The sequence below is a fragment of the Meriones unguiculatus genome, chromosome 11 (assembly GCF_030254825.1).
Source record: "Meriones unguiculatus strain TT.TT164.6M chromosome 11, Bangor_MerUng_6.1, whole genome shotgun sequence".
In the NCBI taxonomy this organism is placed as follows: domain Eukaryota; kingdom Metazoa; phylum Chordata; class Mammalia; order Rodentia; family Muridae; genus Meriones; species Meriones unguiculatus.
In genome coordinates this window covers 91,787,451-91,807,984 of record NC_083359.1, presented here as the reverse complement: position 1 = coordinate 91,807,984, position 20,534 = coordinate 91,787,451, and the positions used below count along the sequence as shown (strand labels likewise).

General features: G+C 46.6%; 2 protein-coding genes across 5 annotated transcripts; both read left to right on the top strand.

The window, feature by feature from the left end:
- The first annotated feature begins 344 nt into the window (after positions 1-344).
- On the top strand, positions 345-14,677 carry Ndufs2 (NADH:ubiquinone oxidoreductase core subunit S2). 4 transcript variants are annotated; one of them, XM_021647080.2, is made up of 14 exons: positions 345-503; positions 1,286-1,392; positions 8,621-8,811; positions 10,291-10,411; positions 10,778-10,890; positions 11,129-11,203; positions 11,333-11,410; positions 11,552-11,637; positions 11,841-11,960; positions 12,595-12,724; positions 12,994-13,089; positions 13,264-13,347; positions 14,205-14,262; positions 14,444-14,677. In XM_021647080.2, the coding sequence occupies exons 1-14, from the start codon at positions 409-411 to the stop codon at positions 14,479-14,481; spliced, it is 1,392 nt and encodes a 463-aa protein (XP_021502755.1). In that variant the 5' UTR covers positions 345-408; the 3' UTR covers positions 14,482-14,677. The 4 variants fall into 4 exon arrangements, with proteins under 4 accessions (XP_021502755.1, XP_060220653.1, XP_060220654.1 ...); XM_060364670.1 differs by having other exon boundaries at positions 13,264-13,406; XM_060364671.1 differs by having other exon boundaries at positions 363-503; positions 1,211-1,392; positions 13,264-13,406.
- A 173-nt stretch (positions 14,678-14,850) lies between these two features.
- Fcer1g (Fc epsilon receptor Ig) lies at positions 14,851-19,012 on the top strand. Its single transcript, XM_021647134.2, has 6 exons — positions 14,851-14,869; positions 15,223-15,335; positions 17,823-17,914; positions 18,060-18,095; positions 18,495-18,515; positions 18,657-19,012. Exons 2-6 carry the CDS (start codon positions 15,287-15,289, stop codon positions 18,717-18,719), a joined length of 261 nt encoding a protein of 86 aa, XP_021502809.1. The 5' UTR covers positions 14,851-14,869; positions 15,223-15,286; the 3' UTR covers positions 18,720-19,012.
- Positions 19,013-20,534: the final 1,522 nt, after the last annotated feature.

Here is a 20,534-nt window from a genome sequence, read left to right as displayed (position 1 = left end):
GGCAAAACTACCACAGGAGGATGACCAAGATGCAAAGGAATAGTGAAGGAACGCCGTACAGAGGGTGTGACGGGGACTCAGTGGGGAGGGTTTCGAAGGTAAGGAATACGGGAGAGCGGATTCCGCGCGAAGTTGCCCGCGGAGCGGGCAGTCTGTTTGTCTTACGCCCAGGAAAGCGGTGGGAAGGAGGGACGGACGCCCTGACTAAAGATGACCGCTGCCACTGTTTATTTAAGCGCGAAGGAAGCCGGGAGGCGGAATCCGGATGTTGTTCCGTTCGTGAACTGACCGCCCCGCCAGCTTCCAAGATGGTGACCCGGCTGTGCCGATGGAAGGGAGGCCCACCAGGGGGCGCGCGGAAATCACTTCCGCCCGCTCCTCCCGCCGACCGTCTGCAGCTCGGGAAAGATGGCGGCACTGAGGGCTCTATGCGGCCTCCGCGGCCTCGGGGCCCAGGTGCTGCGGCCCGGCTCGGGGATCCTCCTGCCGAGTCAGCCCAGCAGGTGAGGAGCAGGCATCCCTACAGGCGTTCTCTTCACAACTACGATTTCTCCAGTCTGAGGACATTTCAAGGACTCTGTGACCCCTTAGGAAGGAATGACCCGGGCCTGTGACCCTCCTTGCGCAGAACAGATTTCTCAGGTGCCTCGGTGCAGTCAGCCTCCTCTAGCGGAGGATGGGGATGGGGAGGAGAAGGAGCTGAGTTTGTTTTGTCAGAAGCGAAATACGTGGGGTGGAAGATCCTTCCCTTAAAATTAGTGAAGAAGAGACCCCGTCTTCTCCCCAGTTCCTGCCTCTTTGGCTTGCATATACGAGCTTTATTTTTCTCTCTCTCCTCCCTCCTTCCCTCTCCTTTCTGTATTAGGAATCTTAGGTTTACCTTGAATAAACGCTATTCCCAACACATTCGTTTTCGTGAAGGGGCTTGGACCCCCAGCTTTGTATTTCCAAAACAGCACTGTGTGTCAGTGACTTGGCATTGAAGAATTACAGCTCTGCCATACAGGCCATCCTTCCTTGGGCCCGCATAAGAGTGAATAGGGTATTTAGGAATATATATGTGTGTGTGTGTGTACGTGTACAAATATATGTGGTCATGCAGTAACTAGTGAAAAAAGTCCATGAATTTGAAGGAGGGCACATGGGAGGCTTTGAAGGGAGAAAGGTTGTAATGAAATTACAATCTCTTTTTTTTTTTTTTTTTTTTGAGAAAAAGTGAATGCGAGCAGAGAAACCAAGCACACTGTTGATGCCGTTTGTATGGGCTCTATCTTTAATTCCTCAGAGGTGCTCGGCAGTGGCAGCCAGATGTGGAATTTGCAGAGCAGTATGCAGGACCTGTCATGTACCCCTCCAAGGAAACAGCCCACTGGAAACCTCCTCCTTGGAATGGTGAGTTCTCAGAGCGGCTGTCTCAACTTGTCAAAAATCTTTGCTGACTTGTTTGCTTGTTTGTTTTTCAATGCGGGTTTCTCTGGGAAGCCCTGGCTGTCTTGGAACTCAGCTTTGTAGACCAGGCTGCCTACCTCTGCTGGGATTAAAGGAAGGCACCACCAGTGCCCAAGTCTTTGCTGAGTTTTGAGTGCTATTGAGCTTCCTGTCTCAGGCAAAAACATGATAGTAGCAGGGATTTATTAGTAAGAAAAGGACAGGCATGGTAGCCATCCTCAAAACTGAAAGGTCCTTACCATTTATGTAATTAATGTCAACCTTTTCCAGATTCAATACACTTCCATCTCTCTGTGGACAACACGGTTTTCCTAATAGCATTTGAATGAAACCTATTTACATATAAGCTTCTTTGCACCATCATAACTACGTGTTCAGGAGAGATTGCTTTGAGTTAAAAGCATGTCCTCCTGCTCTTGCAGAGCACCCAGGTTGCGTTCCCAGTATCCGTATCAGGTGGCTCACAACCACCTGTGACTCCAGTTCCAAAGAAATCCACTGCCCTTTTCTGGCCTCTTCAGGCAGCTGTAGGTAGGTGGTAAACATTCATACATTATAAGCAAAGCACTCATACACCCCCCCCCAAAAAAAAGTAAGTCTTTACAATAGAAAAAGACTGAGAGAGCTGTCGTATCTTTAAAACAAAACAACAATAATGAAACAAAACCCAACCAATTAATGTAAGCAGGTCTTTGTTACTTTGTGGGTTCTTTTCCTCACCCTGTATCTCCCCATCACCCAACCATTCCCCCCCCACCCCCGTTTTACCTCCTGTCACTAGAAAGGAGAGAAAGAAGGAGAGAGGGGAGAGAGATAGAGATCCCTACATTTAACTTTTTCCCTTTGTTTCTTCCTTTGAGCACAATTACTAACTGCAAACAACCTCTATAAGTGACCAACTATCATATTACTGCCTCTTGGGGCCCTAGCATTTATATACCCTCTGAAAAGTTCCCAGAATTCCAGATGTCATACAATCAACTATGTGCAGCAGGCAAAACCATGCCTCTGCTAGAGCATGAGGCAAATAACAGTCAGCTGCTGAGACAGTCCAAAGCAGCCCCGCATCCCCACACACTTAAAACAAAAGCACATTCTTGTAATATTTCTTTGTGTGTGTGTGTGTTTTTTCTTTTCATCTTGTTTGTATTTCTTTATTATTTATGCAGTATTCTGCCTGCATGTGAGCCAGGAGGTCAGAAGAAGGCACCAGATTTCATTATAGATGGTCGTGAGCCACCATGTGGTTGCTGGGAATTTAACTCCGGACCTTTAAGAAGAATAGCCAGTGCTCTTAACCTCTGAGCCATCACTCGAGAGCCTATTTCTGTGTTTTTTTTTTTTAAAGTTTTTTTTTTTTTTAAGGTTATTTGTTTATTTATTATTTATACAGTATTCTGCCTGCATGTGTGCCTGCAGGCCAGAAGAGGGAGCCTGATCTCATTATAGATGGTTACGAACCACCATGTGGTTGCTGGGATTTGAACTCAGGACCTTTGGAAGAACAGCCGGTGTTCTTAATCCTCTGAGCCATCTCTCCAGCCCTATTTCTGTGTTTTTAAAGAAGCCAAAATTCCAAAGTTGTCACTATAAATTAGCCCCTTTTTTTTTTTTTTTTTAAAGTGTTTTGAAGCAGGGTCTTGTGCTAGAGATACCTCTCAGTGGTTAAGGGCATTTGTTGCGCTTTGAGAGGACCTGATTTCAGTTTCCAGCACCCACATGAAGCATTACCATCTGTAATCCAGTTCCAGGAAATCTGCTGCTGTCTTCTGCTCTCCAAGGGCACCAGGCATGTGTCTCACAACAACACCGCACACACACACCCCCCCCACACACACTCATACTCAGAGACACCAAATAAATAAATCTTTAAAAAGAAAGAAAAAAGGAACAGGGACTTGCTCTAATGTCCTGGATGACCTCAAAATTAAGATCTTTCTCTCTGAGCCTCTCAAGTGCTGGGATTACTCTTTTCTCTAGATTGTCTTTAAAGTATGGAAACTTTTTAGTCATCTTGGCTTTTGTCTCTCTTGTCCTCTGTATCTTTTGTCCAATAAGTCACCAAAGCATGTAGATTTTTTTTCATCATTTTTCTCTTTTAATTAAAAACAATTCTTTTTAGATATATGTTATGTGTTTAGGTGAATATGTTTAATTTTTTTAGGTTACCTTTTTTTTAAGATTTTTTTTTTTTATAATTTATTTTATTTTGTGTGCATTAGTGTGAAGGTGTCAGATCCCTTGGAATTGGTGGTATAGACAGTTGTTAGCTGCCATATGGGTGCTGAGAATTGAACCCGGGTCCTTTGGAAGAGGAGACAGTGCTCTTAACCACTGAGCCATCTCTCCAGCCCCAAGATTTTTTTTATTTTATGAATATGATGTACAAGTGCTCTGACTTCATGCACATCTGTTCACCAGAAGAGGACGTTGCGTCATCATTATAGGTGGTTGTGAGCCACCATGAGTTGCTGGGAATTAAACTCAGGACCTCTGGAAGAGCAATCAGTGCTCTTAACCACTGAGCCATTTCTCCAGCCCAAACCAGGCAGTTTTCTAAGGACAATTCTGTGAGCACAGTTACCTGCAGAGGACAGAAGAGGCCATCATGTCCCCAAGAATGGTTATGAGATACTCATGTAGGAGTTCTGGAAACCAAACCTGGTTTCTCTGCAAGAACAGCAAGCACATGCAGCTGTCAAGCCAGTTCTTCAGAAGTAAGAATTCTGGAATTTTGGTTTCTTTAAAAAACACAGAACTATTATAAAGATATGTTTTTGTTTTAATCCCAGGTATGTGGGGATATGGGGCTGCTTCACAGCAGCTGACTATGATTTGCCTCGTGTTCTAGCAGAGTCATGGTTTTGCCAGCTGCAGATAGTTTCTGTGAGTGTGTGATGTTTGGAATTCTGGGGACTTTTCAGAGGGTATATAAATGCCAGGACCCTTAGGGGAAGGGTTGTTGGTTGCTGTTGGCAGCGGTTTGTAAGTAGTCCTACACAAAGAAAAAACAAGAAGAAATCAGATATCCTGACCACGAAGATCAAACTTGCCCCAAGGAACTTGACACCCCCTCATCAACAGGCAGTAATCTAACGATTACTTTGCCCCCGTTTTAACCTCTGACTTTATTCAGGGATCTCTATCCTTCTTTCTCATCTAGTGTTGGGTTGAAAGGGTGGAAGGAAAGGGGTGAAGGGTGGAAGAAAGAAGAACCCACAAAGTAGCAAAAGAATTTTTGCTTCATTGTCATCCCTGTTTTTATCTTTATTTTTTTTTATTTTTTATTTTTTTCATTAACCCCACCTCCCCACCCCTTCTTGAGATACAGTCTAACTGTGTAGACCTGGCTGTCCTGTCCTGAAACTCACTGTGTAGACCAGGTTGGTCTCCATTTCTCTGCCTCCCAAGGGCTGGGATCAAAAGTGTGTGCCAGTCCACCTAGCTATTGTCATTTCTGTCTAGATTTGCCTTGTGTTAGATCTTGGACATTTCAAGAGGGTTTACTGGGCCAGGCATGCTGATGCTCGCCTTTAATCCCAGCACTTGGGGATCAGAGGCAAGTGCTGTGAGTTTGAGGCCTGCTCTACAGAGTGAGTTTCAGGACAGCCAGGGCTACACAGAGAAACCCTGTCTTGGGGAAAAAAAAAATTAACTAGGTTTTTGTCACTGATTTTTGTCCCTTTTCCAGGAATCTTACAAATAGTGTCATACACTCCATCTTTCCCAAGCATCATTGTACATTTTATTTTTTGTTTAAAAACTGAGATAGTTTCAGTTACCTTTTCAGAAATTTAGCAATGACAGCTGTCATGTGCCAAAAAAGTGTATGTGCATTATTTTATGTAATCATCATGCCAGCCCTCTGGGGTGTCCCAGGTGTGAAGAAGTGATGGTGCTTGATTCAAACCTGATCTGGTTTGATTCAAACCAGAGCACAAAGCCAGATTGGTGCTCTAGTCAAACCATAAAACCTGTACTGAAGAACTTCAGTTGAAAGGGGACACTGGTTTCAAGTCTCAAGTCCATGTTTACTAGCGAATGGAGTGCCTACTGCATTTCATGGCATTGTTGTAAGGCAGTGGTTCTCATCTTTCCTAATGCTGCAACCTCGTAATACAGTTCCTCCTGCTGTGGTGACCCCCAATCATAAAATTATTTTCACTGCTACTAACTGTAATTTTGCTACTGTTCTGATTATAATATAAATATCTGTTTTCTGATGATCTTAGGTGACCCCTGTGAAAGGGCTGTTTGACCCCAAAAGGGGTAACAATCCACAGGGAACTACTATAAATTTTTTAAAAGCCTGGCATGTGAAAGTTCACCACTTGTAGGAGCCTAGAGTATGTAAGTCCTTTCAAATATTATTGTTAGCATTACTAATAGGTGGTCCACTAACCCCTACTGCCTCCCAGACACTCCTTTTTTGCCACTTAGGAAGTCCTAATAAACAGTTTTAGAGATGTCCCTGCTTCTGAGACTTGGCCTGGATTGATTCTATGGCCTGGGATGCTTCTGCCTCCATCTGGCTGGATCACTTGTTATGTTTTTAAATTTTCATGGTGATCTTTAAATACTAGACAGTTACATCAGATACCTGGAAACTTATAAATTTCATCTGTTTCTAGTTTTCACATGTATTTGTTTCCAAAGATAAAGTTCGTTCGTTCCTTCCTTTTCTTTCTCTCTCTCTCTCTTTCTCTTTCTTTTTTTTTAAAGATTTATTTATTATGTATACAGTATTCTGCCTGAATGTATGTGTGCAAGCCAGAAGAGGGTACCAAATCTCATTGTAGATGGTTGTGAGCCACCATGTGGTTGCCGGGAATTGAACTCAGGACCTCTGGAAGAGCAACCAGTGCTCTTAACCTCTGAGCCATCTCTCCAGCCCCCCCCCCCCCCTCTTTTTGAGATAGGATTTCACTATGTAGCCTTGGCTGGTCTGGAACTCATCATATAGGCAAAGCATCTGCTTGCCTTTACCTCTTGAGCACTAAGATTACACCAGCCATGCCTAACTCAAAAATGTAAGTTTCTTGAGGGTAAAAACTGCCAGTTGGAGGCCAGGCGTGTATCATATGCTTGTAATCCCAGGGGCAAAGGCAGGTAGATCTCTGAGTTTGAGGCGAGCTTGGTATACATAGTGAGTTCTAGTACAGCCAGGACTCTGTAGAGAGACCCTATCTCTAAAAACAAGACAAACAAAAACAACCCTGCCATTTGGGGTGGGAGTGTATTGCAGTTGTTAGAATGCTTATTTAAAATCACAAGGTCCTAGGTTCGATACCCAGCATGGCATAAACTAGAAGTGATTGTAGACTCCTGCAATCTCAGTACTGAGGAAGTAGGGGCAAGAGGATCAGAATTTTAAGGTTACCATCTTAGGCTACATAGTGGTAGTGAGTGTGCGGCTGGCCTGAGCTACAGCAGAGCCAGCCCCAAAGCCAATGAATATTTCTCTTATTCAGGAGTGACAGTTTTCTTTTTTTATCCTCAAGAAAAATGTAGTCCTGGCTGTGTTGAACTTATGATCTACCTACTTTTGCCTTCTTTGTACTGACATTAAAGGCATGCACCACCATGCTTAGCTTAGGTATGTATTTCTCACTGGTTGTCCATTTATCAGGTACATTTAGATATATTATGATAGTGACAGACGAGAGGCCAAGGCACAGTGGTTATTGGCTCAGAACCATCTGTAACTCCAGATCTAGGGATCTGATGCTTTCTGACTTCTGTGGACTCCTACTCACATGTGGTACAAATGTGTGCACACTCCGGCACATACATGCCCATAAAAGAAAGTAACTAATAAATATTTGTCAGCTGTGGTAGCACATGCCTTTTTAATTCCAGTTCTTAGGAGGCAGAGGCAGGCAGATCTCTGAATTCATAGCATCCTGGTCTATATAGTGAGTTGCAGGCCAGTCGGGGCTAGAGTAGTGAAACCCTGTCTCAAAACAAACAAACAAACAAACAAAGAAGAATAGTAGCCAAGCCTGGTGGCATATGCCTTAGCACTCGTTTTTAAACTCTGTTTTATTTGGTGTTTTTACGCCTTCACCGCCCTTCCACCAGCCCTTTAACCCGAGGTAGGAGAGTTAGTGTGGAGAGAGGGCGTAGATAGACCCCTTTACTTCTCCCAGCTGTTTAGGTTCAGTGGGTTCTTTTAGGGCCATACCAGACTCCCTCAACGGCAAATGCAGCCAGCAGTCTCCTCCAAGCCACGGTGCCCCAAAGCGTTTCTCTCTGTCTGCTCCAAACCCCATCAGTCTCTGTTCTCTTCAGACTGTTGCATGCCACCCCTTCTCTACTTGAACTCTCCTATCCTCAGAGTCCCAGACCATGCCCCTGTCTCTGCACGTGGCAGGCTGATATCAGCTGTCAAAGGCCATGTTCCACACAAAATAATTACCAGCTGTGGACAAACTAACACCCAACTAAAATCCACACTTAGGATTTAAACAAAAATGTTTACATAACTGAGTTTACAAAGAAACCAAAACTTCCATTACACAGGCCTTTAAGCCCAACTCTTCAGGAGGCTGGGACAGGAGAATCATCAATGGTTCAGTTCTAGTCTAGGCTACAGAGTAAGTTCAGGGTCATCCTGGGGAACCTAGTGGGGTCCTGTCTGGGAGTAAAAATGAGGTGGGGTAGAGCACTTGCCCAGGACAAGCAGTGCCCTAGGTTGGTTTAATTCCTAGCACAACAGCAAAATGAAAAATGTTCTATGGTAGTGGTTGTTAGCCTTCCTAAAGCTGCAGCTTTTTAATATAGTCCTTCATGCTGTGATAATCCCCAACCTTAAAATTATTTCCGTTACTATTTTGTAGCTGTACTTTTTCTACTTTTGTGAATTGTAATGTGAATGTCTGTGTTTCTTAGGCAACCCTCGTGAAAAGTTACTCAACCCCTACAGGGGTCATGACCCACAGGTTTGAGAACCACTGTTCTAGGGGATATAAAATGAACTTGATGATTTCTCTCATTGGAAAACTCAGAACTTCCCATTTTCCCATTTGTTGGCCATCTTCCTACTTATGCTGGCCTGAGGGTGCTAACAAGGAGTGGGATGGTGGTCTGTAGGGAGAGCTGACACCTTGCAGTATCTTAGGGGTGCCCAAGGGAATTTCCATTTGGGCCTGAACTGTTTCCCATTTCTCAGATGTGGACATTTTGAAGGAAAAAACGGTGACCAATGTGACCCTGAACTTTGGGCCTCAGCACCCAGCAGCCCATGGAGTCCTGAGACTGGTGATGGAGTTGAGTGGAGAGATGGTGCGCAAGTGTGACCCTCACATCGGCCTTCTGCACCGAGCCACTGAGAAGCTCATTGAGTACAAGACCTATCTGCAGGTGTGGAGATGAACAGGGGCCTGTCAACGGCATCTGAGCTGGAGCTTGGCCTCATGGGTTTGCTCCCGCAAAGGGTGGTGAGGGTTAGTCCTTTGAAGTTATGTTTGGAAGGGGGCGTGGGGAAGGTGGTGAAGGATGCAGGAGTAAGTGGGGTTCTTCAGCATCATTATAGCTGGAGCCACACTCCCAACTTTTCTCTGTCTGAATTTTGGCTGGCCTTTTTATCATTACTCCAGTGCCTCAGTTTCCCTCCTTTTATATGAGTGCGTCAAAACTAGTGGCCCGAAGGGCAGAGGAGGAGGAATGAGACGTCAGCTTTTTGGGATTAACAGCTGATTCTTGTGTCTTCCCACTCTCGTAAATGTGTTTCCAAAATGCTCAGTGAGTCAGACTGACCGGAGGAGGTTTGTGACACAGTTTGCCGTCTTTAGAAGAACTGTGTGACCTAAATAGTTGAAGGTCAGGTTTGAAGGAGTTGGAATAGGATTCCAAAGGCTGTTTGGTTTGAAGAAAGGCCATTTGGAATAAGGGCTTAGACCCAGCCCTATGACTGTGTGCTTCCTCCAGGGAGCCTAAGCAGTGGTGGCTTCTGGTCCCAGCTTTCCTGCTGTCGCCTCATTCTGCGTCACAGATGACATCAGGAACCAGAACAGGTTGTCCCAGTGAGAAGCATTTTAGCTCCGCCTTCTTCCTAGAAACAGGAATGACTTAGTAGCAGCTGGGATTTGGCCTTTTTTTTGGCATTCTGAGGGAAAGCTATGGTAAAACTGGTTACTCCGCTCCTTCAAAATCTTAGTTCTAAGGGGCTAAGAGGGAAAGGCGTAGACGTCCTATGTACTCTGTGAGAAAGTTATGGTGCTTACGTCAACTTGTACTGGCTTGTAAGAGCCTGAGAATTAAATGTTTAGTAAAGTTTATGACTTAATTGCTGAAGTTATTATTAGAAATTAGATTATACACTTCTTTTTTCTCCTTCTCTGTGTGTTTATTTGTTTTGGGTTTGTTTTGTTTTGTTTTGTTTGAGACAAGGTTTTACTCTGTAGCTCTGATTATCTGGGAATTCACTCTGTAGACCAGGCTGACATCAAACTCAGAGATACTTGATGTGTATGGTGGGGCTACTGTGTGTTATGCAGTGTGTTCCAAGGGTGCATTCAGTTACATTTTGATAGCTTAAAATTGACCATAGCAGGAGTATTTTCACCATGGAAACTGTCAAACATAATAAATCAAAGTAACGGTAAATCTCCCCTCATTTTGGAGAGCCAAGTTTTAAGCATTTTATGCTACTTTTATATATGTTATACACATATACACGTTACTGATTTTTTGGGAGATTTCATTCTGCTTCATTCGGGCTCCTGAGACTCTGGAGGTGCGTACTGACTTCCAGGGTCTGACAAGAGGAAGGTTTCCAGCAGCAGACAGTGTAGACTCCTGCGTTTGTTAGATGTGACCTTGGTTCCTCGCTTTCCCCAGGCCCTTCCATACTTTGACCGGTTAGACTATGTGTCCATGATGTGTAACGAACAGGCCTATTCTCTGGCTGTGGAGAAGTTGCTGAACATCCAGCCTCCTCCCCGGGCACAGTGGATCCGAGGTATGCTCCTATCTGCTGCGCGCTGTGAGCACGCAGCATCTTAAGTGTATTGAACTCAACCTTGATACTTAGATTCCAGATTCCACCCAGACTGATCTATAGGATGAGTCTTCGGCCCCTACATCCTTCTTTCATAAAAAGCAAAACACATGCACACAATATATAGATAAATATTTTTTTGCTTATAGCATATTTGCGTACATATGAAACAGCATGTGTCAAGGCATGGGTGGTAAGGTCAGAGGGCAACTTTTGGGGAGTCCATTCCCTCCTATATGTGGGTTCCAGACTTGTTAGCAAGCGCTTTTATCCACTGAGCCATCTTTCCGGCGCCTTCCATCACTTCTTGTCTTTCCCTCTCAACAGTGCTGTTTGGAGAGATCACACGGCTTTTGAACCATATCTTGGCTGTGACTACACATGCCCTGGACATTGGTGCCATGACTCCTTTTTTCTGGATGTTTGAGGAAAGAGAGAAGGTATAAGAGGGAGTCGTGGATAGGAATAGGGAAGGAAGTACCAGCCGTAGAGAGAGCAGGAAGGCGGCAGGTGAAAACATTTATGGGGAGAAGTATATTTCGTTGGATTGTATTTGTAGGAATCATATCATGAGGCGTCTGGCTAGCCACAGGAAGTTAGAGGTAGGGCAGTGGGCTACCGTGTGGTTGGATCTGGAGGTCCCTGGACTGTGTTTCTGATTCCCAGTGTTCTGTCTAGATGTTTGAGTTTTATGAGCGGGTGTCTGGAGCCCGAATGCATGCTGCTTACGTCCGGCCGGGAGGAGTGCACCAGGTAAGCAGCTCCCCTGCCTCCACACTTCCTGCCCTTTCCTGTGTGACCACTGGAGGGCAGTGTGGGCTGATGGAACTCTACATCCCTTTGGGAAGGGGAACTGTAACAAGAGTCACCATCGGCTTCCAGGATCTACCTCTCGGCCTCCTGGATGACATTTATGAATTTTCCAAGAACTTCTCAGCGCGGATTGATGAGGTGGAGGAGGTAAGATAGAAATCAATGGGAAAACACACCTTTGTCTCCCAGGAGGGCTCGTGGGGTCTTAGAACCCAGAGGCTTGTAAGTACAGAGGCTCTTGGAGATTGTCATGAAGAGTGTTGGCTGGCTGGATTTCTCCCTCCATAGATGCTGACCAACAATAGGATCTGGCGAAATAGGACAATCAACATTGGGGTTGTGTCAGCAGAAGATGCACTTAACTATGGATTCAGGTAGGAGAATGCAACTTCTTTCCTTAGGGGTAGGTGAGGCCATAGGGAGTTACAGCCCAGTGTCTCGGCCTCAAGCACGTTTGGCACTCTGCTCTCCACGCCTGGAGTCTGTGTTCCATGACCAGATGGAGGGAGGCAGGAGATGGGAAGCGTGTGCCCCGTCCTGCTCTGTGGAGGGTGGCTGATGCCCGTGGTACCCACAGTGGCGTGATGCTTCGGGGCTCAGGCATCCAGTGGGACCTGCGGAAGACCCAGCCCTATGACGTGTATGACCAGGTGGAGTTTGATGTTCCAGTTGGCTCTCGAGGGGACTGCTACGACAGGTAAGAGCCAGGTCCTTGCTCGCTTCTTTGTTCTTGCCTGACTTCTCTTTGCTGGTGTTTTGGTTTTGGTTTGGTTTTGGCTCCGTTTCCTAGTATCTGTAGGAGCCTGTGTAATATGTTAAGCTTGATAGAGTGTTTGCTTAGCACTCGGAATGCCCAGTATTCTCTGCACCACCACACATACCAAACAATAGCGCTATTTTTTTACCTGTATCCCATCATTGTCTAGAACTAGTTTGGGCTGCATTTGTTGCTGAGAAAGTGGAAACATTAGGGATTAGCCTGTTAGTGATTTAGTTTGGAATCCTCCTGACCCAGTGTTCTTCCTGATTACTGACCCCAGAATAAGATTTGCTACTGTTGCTCTCTTTATCTTTCTGTTGTACTCCCTTACTACTCAGTCCAAACTGTGTGAGAGGGTAAGGGAGGAAAAACGTCAGGCCACCTTCTGGAAAAGAAAAAAAAAAAAAAAGATTTGGAGAAGGACTTAACAATAGAGTCGAAGTACTGCTGCCAAGCCAAGCCGAGAGACTGTTTCAGGAGAAACTGAGGTCTCCCACAGGCCTTCCAGCCAGACTCCTGCTTGCTCCTCCGTGCGCTCTCTCTTGCTCTGAGTCTGTCTCATCTATTTCAGGTATCTGTGTCGTGTGGAGGAGATGCGCCAGTCCCTTCGAATCATCGAGCAGTGTCTGAACAAGATGCCTCCGGGGGAGATCAAGGTTGACGATGCCAAAGTGTCTCCACCTAAACGAGCAGAGATGAAGGTTGGCTGCAGGGAGAGGGAAGAAAGGTGGGGTGCTGGAAAGTAGCCGTGGAGAAATGTCCCTGGAGTAAATCCTACCTTTCGCTTTTACCTTTTAAGACTCTGAAGCTCTTGCAGCAGTCATCCTCTAGCCCATCTTCACTGCTTCCTGATTTACGCATGGGTTGGTAGTCTCCCTGAGGGTAGAGATTGCTGTCTCTGAGGAGAAAACCCAAGGATCTTGTGTTCTGGCTGGATACTATTTCTTGATGCACCTTTTTCCTCCCCTAGACTTCCATGGAGTCACTAATTCATCACTTTAAGCTGTATACTGAGGGCTACCAAGTTCCTCCAGGAGCCACGTATACTGCGATTGAAGCTCCTAAGGTGAGGGAGGGGAGGGGAGGAGAAGTGCGTGGAATGGGTGGATGGAGGTCCACAGTGAGTGAAGCACTCCCTCACTACGGCACTGGTGATAGGCGGCGTAAAGGTAAGCCAGAGGCTCTGGTAGCAGAGAGCGCTTCTCTTGCTAATGGGGTCTCCAACTCTCTTCATTGACAGGGAGAGTTTGGGGTGTACTTGGTGTCCGATGGCAGCAGCCGCCCTTACCGCTGTAAGATCAAGGCCCCCGGTTTTGCCCACCTGGTAAGACAGTCCCAGTGTTTGGAACTGCAGCACATTCATAATGCACTGACCGCGCTCGAGTATTGTTACCCATTTTCAGCTTTTTTTTTAATTTTTACTTATTGTGTGCATGTGTGTTTGTGTGTGTTTATGCCGCATGAGTGCAGGGGCCTAACGAGGCCAAATGAGGGCATCAGATCCCCTGGAGCGGGAGTTACAGGCAGTAATGAACTATCTGTCGTTGGTACAGGGAGCCTATCTCGGGCCTCTGCAGGAGCAGCACATGCACTTAGCTGCTGAGGCATCTCCCCAGCACTTTGTGAAATAGGACTTTGCTATACAGCCCTCGATTGTCTAGAGCTCACTATGGTGCTAGGCTGGGCTCAAACGTACCATCTCCTGCTTGAGCCTCCAGTATGGGGATTTCAGGTCTATGCCCCCACGCCCAACTCTTAGGTTGAGATTTTGTTTTGTTTCATTTGTTCGTTTAAGACAAAGTTTTGCTACATAACCCAAATTAGGCTGGAACTCCTGTGGGTGAGGGCTATCCTGGATCGTCAGTTGTCTTCCTGCCTTAGACTCTCAAGTCCTAGAATTTCCGACATGAGCTCCTATGCCTGGCTTGGTTGAGGATTTTAGCTTGAGGTTTTTATGGTTGTGGTTTTGGTTTGTTTTGTCTTTTGAGACAAGGTCTCACTGTGTAGCCCTGGCTGGCCTGGAATTCTCTATGTAGCTCTGGCTGGCTTCAAACTCATGAACATCTCCCCGTGTGCCGACGCTAACGGTGTGTACTACCACACCTGGCCTTTGGATCAGAGTTTTTCCGGGCTTTTCTCTGCAAACTTGAGTTAACACGGTTGCTCTCCCCATCTCTGCAGGCTGGTTTGGACAAGATGTCTAAGGGACACATGCTGGCAGATGTCGTGGCCATCATAGGTATGAGACCCATTTATTATGTATTGAGGTGTCTAAGACAAGGGGTTGGGGGTTCTGGGAACAAAAACCAAACACTCCCTGTTCAGTATCCACTGTGTCCTGGCCTCTAGGCCGGAGTGTCTTGCACATAGTCATGTGCTCTGGACCTCTGGTGCTAACACTTCATTCTCTAACTTTTTAGGTACCCAGGATATTGTGTTTGGAGAAGTAGACAGATGAACAGAGGCACAGCCTTTGTGAGCTCCCCTGCCTGTCAGCTTCCTCTTCAAGGACTGTCCCTTGTGGGAAATAAGGTTATGTGTATTTGTGGTATAGACAAACTTACTTGTACACGTTGACCTACCTGTACAGGTTTTCTGTGCATGTACTAGAAAAGGAGAAATTATATTAAATTAGCCACCTTCCGGCCCCTATGCTCAAGCTTCTCATGTGTCTTTCTTGGTGTCGTACTGTCTTTCACTTTGTATTTCTCTGAGTTAGCTCTCAGCAGTTTTCCCAGCTGATCTCCACCCACTCTCTGACTCTTGTCCTTGCCACTTCTGCATTCCCCATTTCCCCTTTCCCCTCAGTTCCTCCTGCCCAGACCCTCTTGGTATCTGCAAAACTGGTAAGCTCAAGTGAAGACTGAGTATATAAAGTTCCAGGTAGAAAGGCAAAGGTTGTGGTGGGATCTAAGGAGTCTCAAGGGCAGTTTGCTACATATATATGTATGTATGAGTGGCGGCTGTGTTTGGGGTTGTTGAACATGGCAGATACAGACAGCCTTCCCCAAGCATGAAAGCATTCTGAAGGTTGGGTTGGTCTCAGGGCTGAGGCTTAGAGGCCAGATCTTCCAGCTCCCCTAGTTGGCCCTTCCGGTAGCCGCCTGGTCTGTAGTGCAGGAAGGGGAAGGGGCCAAAGTGTGGGGAAGGCGTGGCAGGAAGAGGGGAGCTGTGGTCAGGGAACTGTTCGTGGGCACAGCTGCGCAGTCCTGTCGGAGCGAGCGTGTGATCACCAGCTCTCAGCCCCGAAGCCCCCGCCCAAGATGATTGCAGCCGTGGTCTTGCTCTTGCTCCTTTTGGTCGAACAAGCAGGTAGGCAAAAGGGTTCAGTGAAGGCTGTTAGCTGGACTTGAATAGGAATCTGGGACATGAATTGGGGACGGAAAGAAGACTGGGGCTGGGTGGGTGGGCACAGGGCTGAGGCCCTGTGTTAGCCTGAAGTTAGCCCTGTTGGGTTCCCGAGTAGGCACTGCCGTCATTTCCATCTTGTCCTTTTCTTACCTTCCATACTGACTTGAGGACCAATATGAAGGGTGAATTTACCAGGGTTAGGGACTATACAGCATGAAGAGCTGGTTTAGGAAAGGCTTTATCTCTTGATCAGCAATACCATGGGGTACTCTTGGTCTCTGTTGGGGGCCGATCTCTAGCTAGTTATATAAAAAGCCTTCTAGATAGGCTAGGGCCTGTGTGAGCTTGGGAGTAAGGCAGGGGAGTCAAAATAGTCATGAATACCATATCTGGGGATGGTCAGGGACCACACCATCCTGTTAACTGGTAATGGTAGGCAACCACGCCGAGTCCTGTAATCTCTGTCATCAGTTGAGAAGTGAAAGCAAGAGCAGCAAGATCCAGCAGCTCTGAGGATCTGGTCTGCCTAAGAACTCCCCTAAGCGTTTGCTTACTGTGCATTCTCTCTAACCTGGGAAAATATCAGTGTGAGGTGTTTGTCTTGTTTTGTGGGGGATGGTATTATCTAGCCCAGGTTAGCCTGGAAACTCCCTGTTTAGCTGAGGCTAACCTTGATCTGATCCTCCTGATCCACCTTCCAAGTGCTGGGTTTATAGGCCTGTACCACCATGCCCAGCAAGGAATTGTGAAAAGCTGGCTTTTGCAGAGGTAGGATTAAACTTTGGGAGAACAGAGGAAGGCACTGGCTTTGGAAGCAGGAAACCTGGATTTGAGTTCCAATTCTGTTGCTTAACTCTGGCCCTGAGTGCTGCTCAGCTTTTCTGAGTTGCTGTTTCGTCATCTGTAAAATGGTGACATTGATGTAAAATGGTGACATTTCACAGGGGAGTTCTGAGATTTATGCAATATCGTGTGTGAGTGTTGTAGAATAAAAAGTACCAATCTTGCAGCTTGACTTGTGTGGAATTGGACAGGGCCGCGCCATCTTGTCAACTGATAAGAGAGGCCGCACAAAGTGCTCAGTCCTACAGACTCATGCATCAGCTGAGAAGAGCAAAACTGTCAAGGCCCCAGCAGCAGGCTAATATCACACACTGCTCCTGATAAGGCTGGGGCCAACCTCTGGAGCCCAGACCCTGTGTGATCATCTGAGGCAGGATCTCATATGTAGTCCAGCCTGGTATCATTCCCACTCTACCTGCCTCAGCCTCGTGAGATTGTGTGGGGGCTGTCGTGTTCATTCAGTTCCTGTGCCCTTTGTTTTTTGGGTTTTGTTTGTTTGTTGGGTGTTTATTGTCCATGTCTCACTGCCCCCCTCACCCTCCCAGATAGGGTTTCTCTGTGTAGCCCTGGATGTCCTTGATCTGAAGACTAGGCTAGCCTCAAACTCAAAGATCCACCTGCCTCAGCCTCCCCAGTGCTGGAATTAAAGGTGTGTGCCACCAACACCCGGCTTCTTCCCCCCCCCCCCCCCTTGACAGGATCTCACTCTTATATTCTAGGCTGGTCTGGAAGTCACTGTAGCTTGGCTGACCTCAAACGGGCATGGCAGTGCTCTTTCCTCAGCCTCCCAACTGCTGGGGTTTTATGACCCACCTCTTTCAGCTCCTGTGTGATTTTTGTTTGTTTTCTGAAGTTGCACAACCTTCCACTCTTAGAAGCCTAGCATGATTTAACGGCAGAGGAGCAGGAGCAGGAATTCAGGTTTTGGATTTAGCTTGTGGTCCTCTCTTTGAGCTGCGGTCACCAGCTTCACGTGCAGAGTCCATGGCCTCTCTAGAGCCTTAAAAAGCAGTCACTCTGGTTTGGTTTTTTGGGGGCGGGGTGGGGTTAGGGAGCATATTAAGTAACTTGTGGGGCAGAAAGCATCCAGGCTGAGATGACAAATAATAGGGTAATTGCCTTCCCTCCCTTCCCCAGCTCATATCCTTCCTGTCCAGCGCTCAGCCACAGGTCACAGGACTGAGCAGAGACATACTTTTGTGGTTTCTCTGCTGAAATTTGCCACTATTTCTCTTTGCCCTCCCCTTCTGGGCTGAGGTTTTTATCTCAGCTCAGTAAACTCTGATGGATCCTTAAGGTAAAGTTCTCAGTGGTGCCGGAGGAACCACAATGCTGAGAAGAGATATAGGGCCGAGAGGGAAGTCTGTAACCCTAGTAAACCTAAGTCCTACCGCAACAGAACCCGACATGCTTCCTATCCAACTCCTCCCACGTTCTGTGGGACAAGATGGGAATCAGCAGTCTAGAGAGGGAGTTAGTTTCTTCCCACAGAAGGACCCCCACAAGGCCCTGTCCTACCTCCCTGACCCCGACCCCTTCCCCTCCCCCGAGTAGCCCTCCCCTTCCTTATACACCGGGTCCCACGGGCACTCTGTGTCCCCTCAGCTGCCCTGGGAGAGCCCCAACTCTGCTATATTCTGGACGCCATCCTGTTTTTGTACGGTATTGTCCTTACCCTGCTCTACTGTCGCCTCAAGGTAAGGCGGGATGGGGTGGTCCAAGAACCGGACCCAGAAGTGGGAGGGTGGCAGGAAGGGGAACCCAAGGGACTCTCTACGGTTTGGAGGGAAAGGAGATGGGCCTCCAACTTCTCCTTTACCGATTGCCTTTTCCCCACTCCAGATTCAGGTCCGAAAGGCAGCTGTAGCCAGCCATGAGGTATGGAGTCTTCCACATCTATGGGTGAACATTACTTTTCAGGCTCTCAACTTTTGTGAGGTCTGAGGGCTCCTGAAGGCATGTGTCTTGGATGTTAATCTCTATCCTGACCCTCACCTCAGGACGGGTAGCACCCAGCCATCTAGTTGAGCTGCAAATAAAATGTCCAGACAGGAAAGAACTAAGTAGAGGTGACAATTAATATTTGAGAGAGTTGGATGTTGTTCTGAGGTGTGTTTGTAGTCATATGGGTAAGTTAGCAATCATGTGAGTGTTCCTGGCTTGAGGCAGCTGACGTTGACCTTGACCTGGATTCGCCCTGGGTGGGAAAGAAAATGATGTGCGTGTAGAAGAAGAAACTGTAGTTTCCCTAATGCCTTGCTCCTTCCATCTCTGCAGAAATCAGATGCTGTCTACACGGTGAGTGAACCTCTTTTTCTCTAACTTACGGGTCAGAAAAAGAGGCTGGGGTTGAGTGACCTTGATGGGAATGGAGTCTGTGAGGTGGGCAGGGCCCGGGGATGAGCTGAGGCTCCTGATGACCCTTTGACTCTCCTGCAGGGCCTGAGTACCCGCAACCAAGAGACCTATGAGACTCTGAAGCACGAGAAACCATCCCAGTAGCCTTAGATGTCCTTGGCTGCATTCTTCTTCTGCTTCTAGTTCTCTCCTAGCCCTCATGGTTGAGTTCACTGTGCTACCTCCATGCTTTTAGTGCTGGCTGACCTCACTCCCATAATGATGTGAGGCTCTTAAGTCAATGTACACTAACAGTTCCATCTCCATCGAAGTCTCACTGATATTTATCTTCTTATGTATTCCTTTGCTTCATTCCTCTTTCTTTCACCGATCCCCAACTCTTGCTAGCCAATGGAAAGAGATTACCTCCCAATAAAGCTGCCACCGATCTGACTCTACTCATTTCGTCATTTATCTACATATTGGTTCAGCTTGTACTAAGCACTAGGCTGGATATTGAGGATAGAGTTTTGAGCAAGGCAAACTCAACCCCTGAGGACACAGGACCACGGGGCTACTTTGTTCATTGGAGGTATGAATGCTGACTGTATTTAGATGAGAGATGAGACCCTCAGTCCCTTGGTGCTCTAAGTTGGAGCAGGAGCAGGAGCAGGAGCAGGGAGCATTCTCACATTCTGACTCTGTGTTGGGAGACATTAGAACCTAAGAAAATGCTCCTGTATCCAATGTGGCTTTTTGTGTCTGAAAAATGACTCATGACTGGTTTGTGGAGAAGCCTGGATGTCTGACCCAAAATAATCACCAATCTAGATAGTATCAATCCATCGTCTGCATGTTTTTGAGTTAGCGGAGCTAGAAAGCTGAACATGCAGGAGGAATGTGATGACAGGGACCTTGTAAATCTCCAAGTGGAGGATTTTATGAGGACAATGAATTTTCAGGGGATTTGGGAAAAGAAGGACCTTAGAGAGAGTAGAGGTGGGCAAGGCCAAGGGGAACAAGTTGGGTCCAATGGGAGGTCATTTTCCACAAGATGGGTAGTCAAGGAACCCCCGCCAGTACCTGTCCTCCTCCCAGAGTCTCCTTAGCTGCAGCAACTTGTCTCTGACACTGCCTGCGCTTCTTCCGGAAAGGGCCAATGTCTCTGAGCTTACTCCTCGCAATCCCCTGTGCCAGGCAGCACTCCACTGCATGGTAATTTATATTTTTCAACGTGTTTTCCTATTGTATCATTTTATCTGCTTACTAACCTGTGTAAGTTCAGGCTCTTTGAAATATTAACTTGTCCAAGGTCACCTTGAAAGTAGGGACAGTGATGCACTCCAGTAATCCCAGCACTCAGGGAGGCAGAGACAGGCGGATCTCTGAATTCGAGACCAGCCTGTTCTACAAAGTGAGTCTAGGACAGCCAAGGCTACACAGAGAAGCCCTGTCTCGAAAAACCAAAACCAAACCCAAACAGGTAGGGACACGGACTTTCTTGTCTCTATACATTGCTCTACATAAAACAAAAAGTTTTATTTATTTTCTTGGGTTTTTTTGTTTGTTTGTTTTACATTGGTTGTTCAAATGCTAAGAATTGAACCTAGGGCTTCACATATGCTAGGTAAGGACTCAGCTGTTAAACTATATCCTTAGCCTTTTTCTTTTATTTTCTTTTCGTTTTGGGGGTTTTGTTTGTTTTGTTTTGAGACCCTCTATTTTGTAGCTCTGGCTGTCCTGGAACTCAGTATATAGATGAGCCTGGACTTGAACTCACAGATATTCATTTACCTCTGTCTCCCAAGTGCTGGGATTCTTTTCCTTTTGAGACAAAGCCTCCCTAAGTTTTCCAGGCTGGCCTTGAACTTGTAGCACAGACAGACCTTAAAATTGAGATCTTTTTGCTTTAGCCTCCTGAGCACTACAATGACAGATGTGTTTCGATGGACCCAGTGAGAAGCAGAAATACTGAATGAA

Bases quoted from the DNA above. Each gene is read 5' to 3' on its own strand.
- Ndufs2 (XM_060364670.1), top strand. From the start codon at position 409: ATGGCGGCACTGAGGGCTCTATGCGGCCTCCGCGGCCTCGGGGCCCAG. The intron at 11,638-11,840 runs GTAGGAGAATGC...TGGTACCCACAG, and splicing joins GCACTTAACTATGGATTCAG to TGGCGTGATGCTTCGGGGCT. The intron at 11,961-12,594 runs GTAAGAGCCAGG...CATCTATTTCAG, and splicing joins CGAGGGGACTGCTACGACAG to GTATCTGTGTCGTGTGGAGG.
- Fcer1g (XM_021647134.2), top strand. From the start codon at position 15,287: ATGATTGCAGCCGTGGTCTTGCTCTTGCTCCTTTTGGTCGAACAAGCA. The intron at 15,336-17,822 runs GTAGGCAAAAGG...GTGTCCCCTCAG, and splicing joins CCTTTTGGTCGAACAAGCAG to CTGCCCTGGGAGAGCCCCAA. The intron at 17,915-18,059 runs GTAAGGCGGGAT...TCCCCACTCCAG, and splicing joins TGCTCTACTGTCGCCTCAAG to ATTCAGGTCCGAAAGGCAGC.